The sequence below is a fragment of the Haematobia irritans genome, chromosome 2 (genome assembly GCF_050003625.1).
Source record: "Haematobia irritans isolate KBUSLIRL chromosome 2, ASM5000362v1, whole genome shotgun sequence".
NCBI lineage: Eukaryota > Metazoa > Arthropoda > Insecta > Diptera > Muscidae > Haematobia > Haematobia irritans.
This window is the reverse complement of record NC_134398.1, coordinates 122,255,602-122,271,523: the sequence shown is the minus strand read 5'-3', so window position 1 is coordinate 122,271,523 and position 15,922 is coordinate 122,255,602. Positions and strand designations below refer to the sequence as shown.

Genomic DNA, 15,922 nt, shown 5'->3' with positions numbered 1-15,922 from the left:
GTATGGTGCCCATATAAAAGAACCTCCCGATTTTACTTCATGGGCTCATAGAAACCGTAGTTTTTATCCAATTTGTCTGAAATTGGAAATCTAGAGGTATTTTAGGACCATAAAGAGGTGTTCCGAAAATGGTGAGTATCGGTCCATATTTTGGTATAGCCCCCATATAGACCGATTTCCCGATTTTACTTCTTGGGTTTTTAGAATCCGAAGTTTTTATCCTATTTGCCTGAAATTGCAAATCTAGATGTATTTTCGAGTCATAAAGAGGTGTGCCGAAAACGGTGAGTATCGGTCCATATTTTAGTGTAGCCCCCATAGGAACGATCTCCCGATTTAACTCCTTGGGTTTCTAGAAACCGTAGTTCTTATCTGATTTGCCTGAAATTGTAAATATTCTGGTATTTTAGGTTCACAAAAACGTGTATCGGATTAAGTTTTTATCTGTCCATTTGGTAATGCCTCCATATAGACCGACTTCACTTCTTGAGGGTGTAGAAGGCGCACTGATCATGAAAATTGCTTGAAACTCAGTGTAAAATTTCCAGATTTTACTTCTACAGATTTAATATTTCAAATCAAGACGTTATTTTATAATTTTCTTGCACATATACAAGAGATGTTAATGATTCCTCTAAAACTCAAACAAGCTCATACTGCGTGAGAAGGCTGTTATGATGGCAAATGTTCGATGGGAGAATTGCAGGGGTTGTAACGACACCAAGCAAATATGGCCCCATTTAAACTTAAACGGCACACTAGATATGCTTCAGTTCCCGAGACGTCAGATATCACTCCTGATATCTGCTATAAAGGGTCGCTGCCTGATAGGCGATTTTGCAACAACTATTGGCGCGAAGTATAATGACTATTGTATGAGCTGTCATGATGCGGAGGAAAAGGAATCAATTAAACACCTCTTGTGTGAGTGTCCTGCATTTTGTGTAAAGCGCAAGCAACTTTTAGGAGCATATAGCTTCAGATTACTGGCGGATCTGGAAAACGTTAACTTAAGCAGTCTGCTAATGTTTTTGGAACAATCTGGTTGGTTCAGCGAAGAAAAATAATCGAGAAGGTTCAGCGGTTAAAACTAGAAGTGCCCATATGTAATAGGTACTTTTAGTTAATGTGGTATCACAATGGACTGAATAGTCTAAGTTAGCCTGAATCTTAATCGGGTTGCCACTTTAACCTAACCTAACCTAAAACTCAAACAAAAATGGTTCTTATAAATCCAGAATGTGATACAGTCCTCATAGGTGAAATCTTTAAATTTATCTTCGGGAAGTGTCCTCAAGTCCTCAAGCCCTCCTGAAATTTCAAAGGAAACCCTAATATTTGGTTCATGGTGGTGGGTATTTAAGATTCGGCCCGGCCGAACTTAGTGCTGTATATACTTGTTATTATTCAACATAGTTCCCTTCAAGAGCGATACAACGATTATAACGACCTTCCAATTTTTTGATACCATTTTGGTTTACTCCTGGTAATGTCAATTGTAATGAGATGTGGTTACCTAGTTTTTGCTGGGCTAGTATGCATTTTACGTGAAAAAAGCTTTTAAGTTTGTTAAATTTCAATCAAGAATGTTACTTTTGATAAAAAAAAGTGGTTTCAACGCTACATTCCCAACATTCTGAGAGTCTTAGGATGATTGATCATTGGAATGACTATTTTATGACTCCGACTGATGTTCAATTATGGATTAATTATAATCATGAGTAAATGTTTACTCTTTACATATTCAAAAATGAAACATTCTCATTTTTATATTCTCCACCATAGGATGGGGGGGTATATTAACTTTGTCATTCCGTTTGTAACACATCGAAATATTGCTCTAAGACCCCATAAAGTATATATATTCTGGGTCGTGGTGACATTCTGAGTCGATCTGAGCATGTCCGTCCGTCCGCCCGTCCGTCTGTTGAAATCCCGCTAACTTCCGAACGAAACAAGCTATCGACTTGAAACTTGGCACAAGTAGTTGTTATTGATGTAGGTCGGATGGTATTGCAAATGGGCCATATCGGTTACGTATAGCCCCCATATAAACGGACCCCCAAATTTGGCTTGCAGACCCTCTAAGAGCAGCAAATTTCATCCGATCCGGCTGAAATTTGGTACATTGTGTTAGTATATCGTCTCTAACAACCATGCAAAAATTGGTCCACATCGGTCCATAATTATATATAGCCCCCATATAAACCGATCCCCAGATTTGGCTTGCGGAGCCTCTAAGAGAAGAAAATTTCATCCGATCCGGCTGAAATTTGGTACATGGTGTTAGTATATGGTATCTAACAACCATGCAAAAATTGGTCCACATCGGTCCATAATTATATATAGCCCCGATATAAACCGATCCCCAGATTTGGCTTGCGGAGCCTCTAAGAGAAGCAAATTTCATCCTATCCGGCTCAAATTTGGTACATGGTGTTAGTATATGGTCTGTAATGACCATGCAAAAATTGGTCCAAATCGCTGCATAATTATATATAGCTCCATATAAACCGATCGCCAGATTTGACCTCCGGAGCCCCTTGGAAGACCAAAATTCATCGGATTCGGTTGAAATTTGGTACGTGATGTTAGTATATGGTATCCAACAACCATGCATGGAGTGGTTCATATCAGTCCATAATTATATATAGCTCCATATAAACCGATCCCCAGATTTGACCTCTGGTGCCTTGTGGAGAAGCAAAATTCATCCGATCTGGTTGAAATTTGGTACGTGGTGGTAGTATATGATATTTAACAACCATGCCAAAAGTGGTCCATATCACTCCATAATCATATATAGCCCCCATATAAACCGATCCCAAGATTTGGTTTTGGAGCCTTTTCTAGGAGCAAATTTCATCAGATTCAGTTGAAATTTGGTACATTGTGCTAGTATATGGCCGTTAACAACCATGCCTAACTAGGTCCATATCGGTCTATAGTTATATATAGCCTTATGATTAATCGATCCCCAATCACACAAAAATTGGTTCATATCAAGTTCATAATTGTATATAGCCCCCATAAAAGCGACCCCCATATTTCAATTCTGGCTCCCTACGTACCGTGCAAAATTCCATATCGATTCGTAATTATTTGTAGACTTACATACCTTTTTGTCTAATATATACCACGTGTGGACTAACTCACAATTTAGACGGCCGTTTATACTTGTTATAAACAATTTTGTACAATATTTTCTTAATCACTCAAGATTGTGTAATGAAACTCATTAAAGAGTAAATTTTTAATCATTTTTACTTCAATTTGCTGATTTTTATATGCGCGACGCTTAAAAGAATTATTAAAAAGACATATTTATGATTGATTTTATTTCCGAGTTAGTTTGCAAAAAGCGATCGTTAAACAAGCACATATAGAAGTCATTAATGACTAACTTATGCGACGACTGTCGCGACAGTAGAAAAAAAGCTAACGCTCATCAAACAAGCATACATGTAATTTATAAATCATCATTTGTTTTTTGCTTTGATTGGACAATTTGTATGTCTGAGAAATAGAATACATATTTTTTCAGTTGAATCAAATATGCTAACACAATAAGACCATATAATTTATAATTAATAAGACCATCTAATTTATAATTCATTGACATGAAACAAAACAACATTGCAGATTTGAAGAATGTAAAACTATTGGACAAAGAGTACATCGAAAATAAGAGATACACACTAGAGAGCCTACGTATTAGGTTTTTTTCCGGGAACGGGATCCCGGGGAATTCCCGGGAAATTGCTATTTTTTCGCTCCCGCTTTCCCGGGAATGAAGTGCAGGAATTCCCGGAAAATTTTCTTTACAATATTTTATGTATAATAGAGGGCTTTATATGGCAAATGACAGTTGAAATCTAGTTAAAGTGGATTTTGGAAGTGTAATGTGAATAACTATGGTACCAAGTCGTAGTAGTTGCCTTGTGGAATATACACAGTCGTGGGTTCTAATCCAGAATCCAACGGGCTAATTGTTAAAAAGAAATTTGCACTTTCTAATTTATGATTGTCATATTTCTGTAAACCGACATTCCGATAGACTGGTATACTGAGTAAATCTTTAAAACCAACGGGACATTTTACCTTATGTAACCCACGTTGGCAATTGCATAATTTCAAAATTTCATAATTATTGCAAGGATGTTTTTTTATGAAATAAGAAAATTCCAATCTTTTTTAAGATATACCTTACACACATTAGGCTTGAAATCTATTAAAATTGGGGTTTAAAGACCTTATTTATAGGGCATACGACAACTGAAATCTAGTTAAAGTGGATTTTGGAAGTGTAATGTGAATGTCGTATTACATGGTAGTGCTTCACTTTTGGGAATATTGACTGAACATGTACATTTATTGACCCCGTTTAACGATGGTGAAATCGAAATAAGTTTCTTTCATTTCCAAACAGTTTTTAAGTGTTACAAAAAATCCCACTATATTAATAGTGTTCTTCCGAAAAGAGACTGCCTTAACCATTGTCAAAATGTTTTGTATTACAAAATATTTCGTATTTTAGTATGATTTATGGCTGATGTAAGAGAACAACATAATATATATTGTTAGTTGTCCAGAGATCGCCTTATAACCCTAGCTTTAGGTGATTTCTAATTTATTCAAATGTCTAAATGTATTCCACATCAAAGCAGGTTTCCCTTTGACCGGGATCCTGGGAAATTCGAAAAAATTCCCGCTTTCCCGGGAATGCAAAAAGTCCGGGAAAAAGAAAACCCTACTACGTATACAAGAGAGAATAAAAAACATCCTTTAACACAAAGGAAGATAAAGACAACACAAAGCTACATTATACAGTTGCAATATTTTAAAGTGTTCAGTTCTGTGATATTAGTATAAGGGGTTTCGCTGGGTTTTGGGTTTTGCTTATTATAATTAATTATTATTAAAATATGTGTCGTGATGTCCAGTTTTATATTAATTAATATGAAAAAGTACTTGTAGAGCTTATTATACACATCATAGAAGAATGTAAAAAATGTGCAATTTTGTCTCTAGGATTTTCAATAAAATACTCCTGATGAAGTTGGGAAGAACCAACGAAACGTTGAGTAATATATGAAATAAATTAGTTTTATTTAACTCATACAAAAACCAACTGACCAAAAAGCCCTGTTTGAACAACTATAATAACAAAACAACAATTACCATATTTTTCTTTAATGTTTTTTTTTTCTTATTTTATATGCAATAATACAAAATATTAGATAATATAAAGAACTAAAAAAGAAAACATTACATGTAAAGACTCATAAACGAATATTTTTGCGAAATGCAACATCAATCACAAGAATGATTATTTAAAGAGTCATTGAGGCAAATCATTTTGAGGACACATTTTCTTTATGCAGAATACTCATATTTCACTCATAAATGAATATTTGAAAGGAGTGCTAAATCAATCACAAAAATGATTATTTAAAGACTCACTGAGGCAAATCGTTTTGAGGGAACATTTTCTTTATGCACAATACTCATATTTGACTCCAAAACGATATCTTATATGATTGATTTACTCAGTTGGAAGAATCATTTGTGAGTCAAATGTGATTGCAAATGTTTGAAGGGTACGGACTCGTCTACAAAAAGTATAGGAGAAATAGTCTAAGTGGGTCTAAAATAACGGACTACCACTATACCTAACCTAATCTAGACATGACTGAGCATATGAATATTGACCAAATATTATTTTCTGCAAATTGATTGAACACTCTGGATCTAATGATTTGCTGCGTAAAGAATTCTTTTTATCGGTTGTGTGTGAAATATATATTTTATGGCTAAGTAAATTTCTCGTTTTTTGTAAATTCTTTTCATGAATCATTATTTAAATCTGCTCCTATATTTGATGTTTATTTCTATTGACATAGCAATATCTTCAATTAGCATAAATATTGAATGTTTATTTAGATAGATGTACTACTACGTATATCTATAATATTTGGCTGCAAGTCTGAATGTGAAATTAACACATGCCGCTTTGCACTTAACTTTGAAAATTCCTTTCTAATAGAAAGTTTGTCTTATTTCAATCATACGTGAAATACAGCATAATTTATGAAATTTAATTTAATGCCACCATTAAAAAATTAAGTTTATGATATTATTATGATATTTAGAATATTGTCAGATGAAATTCTCAACACCCAATGTTTAAATATTTCGAAGCACTAACATTTACAAATTCTCGAGAGCATATGTGAACATAAAAAATATTAAAATGTTAAAGGAATGCTTTTTAATATTAAACAAGTATATACGGCCGTACGGTCGGCCAGGCCGAAGCTTATGTACCCTCCACCATGGATTGCGTAGAAACTTCTACTGAAGACTGTCATCCACAATCGAATTACTTGGGTTGCGGTAACACTTGCCGATGGCAAGGTATCTTAAAACTTCCTAACACCGTAATATATACCACATAGTCCATACGTAGTATATATTAAACTAAATAAGGCCGATTACATACGTATATAATTAAGTTTAAAGTTTCTATAGAAATAAAATTTTGACAAAATAAAATTTTGACAACATTTTCTATAGAAGTAAAATTTGGAAAAAAATTCTATAGAAATAAAATTTGGAAAAAATTTTCTATAGAAATAAAATTTTGACAAAATCTTCTTTAGAAATAAAATGTTAACAAAACTTTCTATAGAAATACAATTTTGACAAAATTTTCTATAGAAATAAAATTTTGACAAAATTTTCTATAGAAATAAAATTTTGACAAAATTTTCTATAGAAATAAAATTTTGACAATGTTTTCTATAAAAATAAAATTTTGGTAGATTATTTTAGGCTCGAGTGGCAACCATGATTATGAACCGATATGGACCAATTTTTGTCTGACTGGGAATCGGCTGTATATAACTAGACCGATATGGACCAATTTTGGCATGGTTATTAGCGGCCTTATACTAACACCACGTTGCAAATTTCAACCGGATCGGATGAATTTTGCTCCTCCACGAGGCTCCGGAGATCAAATCTGGGGAACGGTTTATATGGGGGCTATATATAATTATGGACCGATATGGACCAATTCTTGCGTGTTTGTTATAGACCACATTCTAACACCATGTTCCAAATTTCAACCGGATCGGATAAATTTTGCTCCTCCAAGAGGCACCGGAGGACAAATCTGGGGATCGATTTATATGGGGGCTATATATAATTATGGACCGATATGGACCAATTTTGGCATGGTTGTTAGAGACAATATACTAACACCACGTACCAAATTTCAATCGAATCGGATGACTTTTGCTCCTCTAAGAGGCTCCGGAGGTCAAATCTGGGGATCGGTTTATATGGGGACTATATATAGTTATGGGCCGATATGGACCAATTTTTGCATGGTCATTAGAGAACATATACCAACACCATGTACCAAATTTCAGCCGGATCGGATGACTTTTGCTCCTCTAAGAGGCTCCGGAGGTCAAATCTGGGGATCGGTTTATATGGGGACTATATATAATTATAGACCGATATGGACCAATTTTTGCATGGTCATTAGAGAACATATACCAACACCATGTACCAAATTTCAGCCGGATCGGATGAAATTTGCTTCTCTTACAGGCCAAATCGGGGGATAGGTTTATATGGAGGCTATATATAATTATGGACCGATATAGACCAATTTTTGCATGGTTGTTAGAGACCATATACTAACACCACGTACCAAATTTCAGCCGGATCGGATGAAATCTGGTTTTCTTAGAGGCTCCGCAAACCAAATCGGGGGATCGGTTTATATAGGGGTTATATGTAATTATGGGCCGATATGGACCAATTTCTGCATGGTTGTTAGAGACCATATGCTAACACCATGTACCAAATTTCAGCCGGATCGGATGAAATTTGCTTCTCTTAGAGCAATCACAAGCCAAATTTGGGGGTCCGTTTATATGGGGGCTATACGTAAAAGTGGACCGATATGGCCCATTTGCAATACCATCTGACCTACATCAATAACAACTACTTGTGCCAAGTTTCAAGTCGATAGCTTATTTCGTTCGGAAGTTAGCGTGATTTCAACAGACGGACATGCTCAGTTCGACTCAGAATTTCACCACGACCCAGAATATATATACTTTATGGGGTCTTGGAGCAATATTTCGATGTGTTACAAACGGAATGACAAAGTTAATATACCCCCATCCTATGGTGGAGGGTATAAAAACTAATTTTATTGTAGTTGTTGTATGGTTGACCTTTTAGTATAATTATTTGTAGAGTTTGTAAGACTTGAGGTCATGTTGTAATAAAACAAAATAAAATCTTAGTTTTTTATAGTGTTTTATTTTTAATTCTTTGCAATATTTCGAACACCATTGTTGTCCGTCCTCTGGGAAATTAACTTTAACAAAAGAAAATAAACACAAATTAACCAAACAGAAAGACAAACATGTAAAAAAAATATGTTACAAAAATTTACTAGGACATTTACATTTTTTTAATAAGACAAAGTGACTTGCTCGCCACTGCGTTTGAGTTTACACTAAACACTATTACTTTTTACTGTATTTTTTAACTATATTTCTATATATTTGCGCACCGTGGTCCGTGTCAGTCTTATAATTTATTCTTTTTTCCGTCGGTACATTTATAATATGTATATATTTCTAACATATATCTCCGTTTGTGATTGTTCTCCTACATCTTGCAGATTGGGTTGATGCCCCGTTGTTGTACAATGTGCTGAAAGTGCCGTCTTCTGCTCCAACGGCTTTTCTGTTGCTTTTTGGTCCGATTTATGCCCAGAGAGTCTGGTTTTTAATTTAGTTTTTGTAGTACCGACTATACCTTCTGGTATATGTCGGACTTGTCTCCATTGCATGTGATCTTATACACCACATTCGATTTGTCGTTGCTTTTAATTTTTGATTTTGTCCTACTAAAGAATTTGTTGACAGTGTTATGAGTTTTTTGCGCGATTTGGTATTTTTCTTTGTTGAACATATTGGAATTACTGAAACGTTCGGAAAATAGTACGTATTTTCATCTCGTTTTCTTGTTGGATTTTCACATTTTATTGCTAATTAATTCTGTAATTGATTCTACCATATTCGTGATTGACGAAATATCAACGAAGAAATTAATTGGATCATTTGATTTCATGATTAAATCAGAAACAATTTCTGTGAACAAAAAAATCATTGGAACTGATTTTTCTGTGTAGATTAATAAAATATTCAATATAATCTGAAATTAATTAAATTAATCTGAAATATATTAATTGGGTTTAGCATGATTGCAATGAGATTAAACTGTATAAAATAAATCAATTAAATAAACTCAATTCTGTTAAATAGGTATAATGAAAATGTACAAACTGAATCACATTAAATTAAGTTAAATTAATATTACTTTAAATTACAAAAAAATAAATAAAATTAAGCAGTGTAAAAAATAGATCTCAATTAAATTGATATAAATTATACTCGTATTATCTATATTTGATGTAATTAATTATTTAATTATAACGGGTGTATCTTTAAATTAATATGGGGTTGTTAAACTAAAATAATATGTCTATTATTGATATTCAGCTTTCCCACAACATTTTTTCTTGTTCCAAAACCGGAACTTTTGCATTATTAGTATAAGACTATTTATTAATTCTACACCATGATTTAATGCATATCCTATTGTTAGCTTATACATAAATAAGTTGAATAGCCTTTTGTAGAATTATGCTAATTTTGTGTTTAATTTATCGGCAAGTATGCAAATGGATCAACTTAAAAATCTTACAATAAATGCTTTATATGCGTCGTGAGTTTGCCCTACATTATGCTAAATGCATTGACAAGTAATAAGTGCTACGAAATGTTTTAATTTAATAAATTCATCGAACCCCGTGTGTATGTCAGATACTTCAGATTACGATAGGCTTCTATGCGACTGGCTTTGCATGTTTATGCATTATGCATTTAAATGTACACGCAAAGAAAAAAAACGTTTGGAAAACGTGTACCGAAAACGTTTTTCTTTTGTTAGAGTTTTTTGAATTGCTTCGAAAATTTTAAACTTTTATCACCAAAAAAATTCGTTTGTTACAAAGTTTTTATTTTTTCAATAAAAAAAGTTATTTTTGAAACAACAACACAGTCCATTTCGTTTATATCAAACACTGTTCTTTTCTGACTTTTGGTCTTTAATAAAACACATTTTACAGTTCAAAATTTAATATAGTACAATGTAATGTTGAACATTTTGTTCGGAATCTTCCGAACATATGTAGAATGTATGTAAAAAAAAAAAAAAAAACTTTGGTCGAAGCAGGGATCGAACCCACGACCCTTGGCATGAGAGTCAGACGTAGCAACCACTGCTCCACGGTGCCAAACTAACTGTTTGTTTCTGTTAAATAAACTTTGTTTATTCGGTTCGTGGGCGCCGCAAGCTATGCTATATAAATATAACTTATATGGATATTTATCTATTGATGACCATAACAGGTACATAGCTCAGTGGTTAGTGTGTTGGCTTACAATGTGCATGGTCCGCGGTTCGATTCTCCGTCCAGGCGAAAGGTAAAAAAAATTTAAAAATTTATAAAATCGTATAATTTCTTCTACATTGTTGGTATTACAGGAAAAGGTGTTAAGAACTAAAAATCCTCGTGGATGTGAGAAAGATGTGAGGGACAATACAATTAGCAAGAAAATAATGTTTTTTTTGAGCTAGTCTTTATGAAATTGTTTTTACATCCTGGAAAAGAATAAACGTTTATCACAAAAAGTATATACTTTTCTTCCAAATACACTTCCTTACAGCGAAAAGCAAATGAGAAACGAACTTTGTTTGTCTAAAATTTCGTTTGGGAGGAAAGAATTATTTTTTTGCGTGTAATCTGACGTTGATATTTTGTGGCGCATCATGACGAGACAACTTACATTATATTTAAAATTTTTAAAAGTATCCCATTCACAATACACTTTAATTTTGACAATATGCAAAATGTGAAATTGTTAAGTTACGTTGGTACTGATGGTATCTTGGTACTTCAGGTTAAGTTTGATAATTAGTCCAAACTGAATCCACGTACCAAATTCTGCACTGAAAAATATATTTACGTGATATTAAAGATTACGCAATCCAAATTTTAATATGGACAATTTACAAAATATTAATGACACATTTCTTTAAAATAATAAAATTTCAATCAAAATGAAGTTTATTATTTTTGCTTCAATTTTTATACCCATCACCATAGAAAGGTGATGGGGGTATAATAAGTGTGTCATTCCGTTTGTAACACATCGAAATATCGATTTCCGACTATGTAAAGTATATATATTCTTGATCAGGGAGAAATTCTAAGACGATATAAGCATGTTCGTCTGTCTCTCCGCCCGTCTGTCCGTCTGTCTGTCTTTCTGTTGTAATCACGCTACAGCCTTCAATAATGGCGCTATCGTCCTGAAATTTGGCACAGATTCGTGTTTTGTTTGCAGGCAGGTCAAGTTCGGAGATGGGCTATATCGGTCATAGTTTTGATATAGTCCCCATAGAAACCAACCTCCCGATTTGGGGTCTTGGGCTTTTAAAACCCGTAGTTTTTATCCAATTTTGAAATTGGAAATCTAGAGGTGTTTTAGGACCATCAAAGAGTGTGCCGAAAATTGTGCCTATCGGTCCATGTTTTGGTATAGACCCTATATAGACCGATCTCCCGATTTGACTTCTTGGGCGTCCAGAAATTGTATTTTTAATCCCATTTGCCTGAAATTGAAAATCTAGAGGTATTTTAGGAACAAAGATTGGTGTGTCGAAAATGGGGTGTATCGGTCCATGTTTTGGTATAGACCCCATATGGACCGATCTCCCGATTTGAATTCTTGGGCGTCTAGAAACTGTATTTACAACCCGATTTGCTTGAAATTGGAAATCTAGACCATAAAGAGGTGTGTCGAAAATGGTTCGTATCGGTCCATGTTTTCGTACAGTCCCCATATAGACCGATCTCCAGATTTTATTTCTTGAACTTCTAGAAACTGTATTTACTATCCGATTTGCCTGAAATTTGAAATCTAGAGGTATTTTATGACCAGAAATAGGTGTGCTAAAAATGGGATGTATCGGTCCATGTTTTGGTATAGCTCCCATATAGACCGATCTCCCGATATTACTTTTTGGGTGTCTAGAAACTGTATTTTCTATCCAATTTGCTTGAAGTTGAAAATCTAGAGGTATTTTAAGACCACAAATAGGTGTGTCGAAAATGGGGAGTATCGGTTCATGTTTGGGTGTAGCCCCCATATAGACCGATCTCCCGATTTTACTTCTTGGGCATCCAGATACTGTACTTTCTATCTGATTTGCTTGAAATTCAAAATCTAGAGGTATTTTAAGACCATAAATAGGTGTGTCCAAAAAGGGGGGTATCGGTCCAAGTTTTGATATATCTCCCATATAAACCGATCCCCCCATTTGAAACAGTAGTTTTTATTCGATTTGCCTAAAATTGGAAATCGAGATGTATTTTAGAACCACAAATATCGGTCCAAGTTTTGGTATAGCCCCCTTATAGACTGATAGGAGCCACCGTGGTGCAATGGTTAGCATGCCCGCCTTGCATACACAAGATTGTGGGTTCGATTCCTGCTTCCACCGAATACCAAAAAGTTTTTCAGCTGTGGATTATCCCACCTCAGTAATGCTGGTGACATTTCTGAGGGTTTTAAAGCTTCTCTAAGTGGTTTCACTGCAATGTGGAACGCAGATCGGACTCGGCTATAAAAAGGAGGTCCCTTGTCATTGAGCTTAACATGGAATCGGGCAGCACTCAGGGATAAGAGAGAAGTTCACCAATGTGGTATCACAATAGTCTAAGTGAGCCTAATACATCGGGCTGCCACCTAACTTAACCTAACCTTATAGACTGATCGTCCGATTTTAGATTTCGTAGTTTTTACCCAATTTGTCTGAAATTGAAATTCTAGAGGTATTTGAGGAACATTAAGAGGTGTGTCGAAAATTTTAAGTATTGGTCCCTGTTTTGGTATAGCCCCCCATAGACCTACCTCCCGGATTTATTTCTTAGGCTGCTAGAATCTGTAGTTTTTATCCACTTTGCCTGAAAATGTAAATATACTTGTAGTTTAGACCTTCAAAAATTTGTATCGCATTTATTTCTACAGGTCCATTATATAAGACATTGATCGATCGACTGATTTCATTTCTTGAGGCTATAACAGGAGCACTAATCATATAAATTCCTTGAAACCAAAAGAATTATGATTATATTCGTTCTCTGTATCAAGATCAATTATGCAAGTTTTTAAATAAGATGCGCCTTTAAAATAAAGTTTTAAAAGACGTCTTCTAAATTTGAACGCTTTTTAGCTTTGTAGTCAACAAACTCAAAAACGTTTTCATAATTTTGAAGAAATTTCAGAAATATTAAAACCGATGTGTCCTTAAACTAATAAAAATTTTTGTTTATTGAAAGATATCCATTTTAAAGTCGAATTCCATAACTCTAAGGACAAAACGCTTTCAATGAAAAGTTTATCTACTTTGGGTCAAAAGAGGAACGATATGATCACCCCAAACATGTTTCAGGAGCATGTTTGAGAACATATAACATGTTTGTCACAACCATGTTATTTTCTCCGAAATGGTGTGTCTGATTACGTCAAGCATATTATGTATGCCAAGAAAACAATATTTTTGTGACAAAAACTATTTTGGATATCATATTCATTCTTTAGGTGCAGATTAGAGGTGTGCACGTGAGTAATATTTTATTCACGCTCACGCACACTCACGACGGAAAAATCTTACCCACGCACACTCACACACGATATTGTTTGGTAGGACTCGCGCACACTTCTTCTTGAAAATTGTCATAAAGTTCTCTTTATACTAAAAATGTGCTGAATAGCGACAATTTAGTGTGACTACACAGATAAAAATAAGTTTGAGAACCAATAACTTTTGTTGGAAAACCAATAACAAAATTTGTTAATTTTCCTGCAACAAACTAATTTGTACTTTTAATAACCATTATTGCAAAAAAGTTGTTAGCAATCGTTACCATCAGAAGGCAACAAATAATTTGTGTTCTCAATAACATAATTTGTAAGTACAAAATATTTGTTGTTGAACGTTACGTTTAATCCTCAACAAATATTTTTGAATATGAACGAAAACATTTGTATGTGGTTTGTTGGAGTCTATCAATGACCTGTAACAAATTTATTGGTGTGATTGACAAAAAATTAAATTGAAATTGAATCAATTATTGCACCAAAATTGCAAAATTGCCGGAACAAATTTGGAGATATTTTTTTAAGTACACACAGAGAAGGAATGTGATCAAAATGCTATTTTTGGACGGGGAACATGTAACATTTTTGTGTCGAAAATCCTATACTCAGTTTTGTAAATGTATGACGATTTTAAATTTGAGTAGTCCAGGGTCTAGCAAGCATTTTGACAACTTTTTGTCCAGTGATATATATTCTAGTTAATTAGAATTGTAATAATTCTAATCCCGATATTAATATAGTTTTATTAATTATCTCATACAACAAACACATTTAAGAAACTACCAAATTGAAAAATATAAATTTTTCACAGACATTTATAAATGCTCTAATGAATGAGCTCTTTGCTTGCTATCATACACGTACATGTGCTCTTACTCATTTTGTTCTAACGGTATTCTTCGCATACTTCTTTTAGCTTTCGTACATGTTCTCAGCGATGTGCGCGTAACCAGTCTTGTATTTTTGTTTTTGTTTTCATATCGATAGCAGTCAACTATTGTCGCAACAAAACAATTTGTTGAAAATTCAGCATATTTCCATTATTTCCTCTGTCAAGCATCTACAAACACATTTCAACAACAAATGCCTCATATTCAATAGAAAAATTTGTTGAGCATCAGCAGATTTTACATACAAATAAAGTTGTTAATATTTATTTGCAGTTATTTTTTTGTGTGTATTGTGGGGTATTTAATAGTGAGCTCCGTCTGACTTTAACTCACTTGTTTCATAATAAAACTTACCTTTCTGCTTTGGCACGGTAACCTGATAGGTGAGATCTTCAAATTCTATATCAATGCAACGAACGGCATTGGTTTTGAGCATTTTCTTTGATTCCATTTCCATTTCCAGTTCCATTTTGATTGGTTTTCAATTTCAATATGCTTTGTACGATGTGCGATTTAGAATTGAGTAAAAACTGCGCCTTTCTTTATACTCCGTTAAGCCTTTATTCCGCGATTACTCGTATTACAGTTTCTTGATAAATGTCCAACTTTGGTCAGTTGTAATGAGAGCATATCACCAGAATGCTTATGGATCTAAAAGAAACGTCAAGAATAAAAAGAGAATATTTTTGTTTATTTTAAAATTACTTTTAATTTGCATACCCGCTAAACTAAAGCCATTAGCAAGCAAAAAACGCATGTAAATAAATTAAGGCATTTGATTAAAGAAAAACGCAAAAGAGTAAAACAACAAATGGGAAAAGAATTTAAAAAAACCAGTTTTCAATAAATACCAAACTAAAATACCGGCAATTTTATACTTTCATGGGCGAGCCAAGCAAAGTATTTTGTGGCTTGACCTTAACATTGGAAATACAGCTAAACTCTAGCCAAAACGGTGTATAAAGCAAAAACAAAACGTGATGAAAACAAAAATTACTTTTTTGTCTACGCAATTTAAAATCATGGCGTGAAACAGTACTCAGCTGAACTGGTCAACAGGTTTTTTTTTTTTTATTTAATGACAGTGCACATGATTTAGTCAAGCGTCCAAAACTGGATGGGTTCATTATAACTGATAAAAAAATATCACACAATATTTGAGTATTTCTAAAATTTATTTTTAGAAAATTTCTAATAACTTTGAAAAAA

At 33.8% G+C, this 15,922-nt stretch overlaps 1 protein-coding gene across 2 annotated transcripts in view; it reads right to left on the bottom strand.

Moving 5' to 3' along the window:
- Window positions 1-15,922, bottom strand: part of LOC142226183 (ATP-binding cassette sub-family G member 1) — a 176,485-nt gene that overhangs the window by 39,485 nt on the left and 121,078 nt on the right. For both annotated transcript variants that reach the window (XM_075296067.1, XM_075296068.1), the window contains one exon: window positions 15,068-15,364. In XM_075296067.1, coding sequence (XP_075152182.1) covers window positions 15,068-15,182 — 115 coding nt within the window. In that variant the 5' untranslated portion in view covers window positions 15,183-15,364. The remainder of the gene's footprint in view (window positions 1-15,067; window positions 15,365-15,922) is intronic.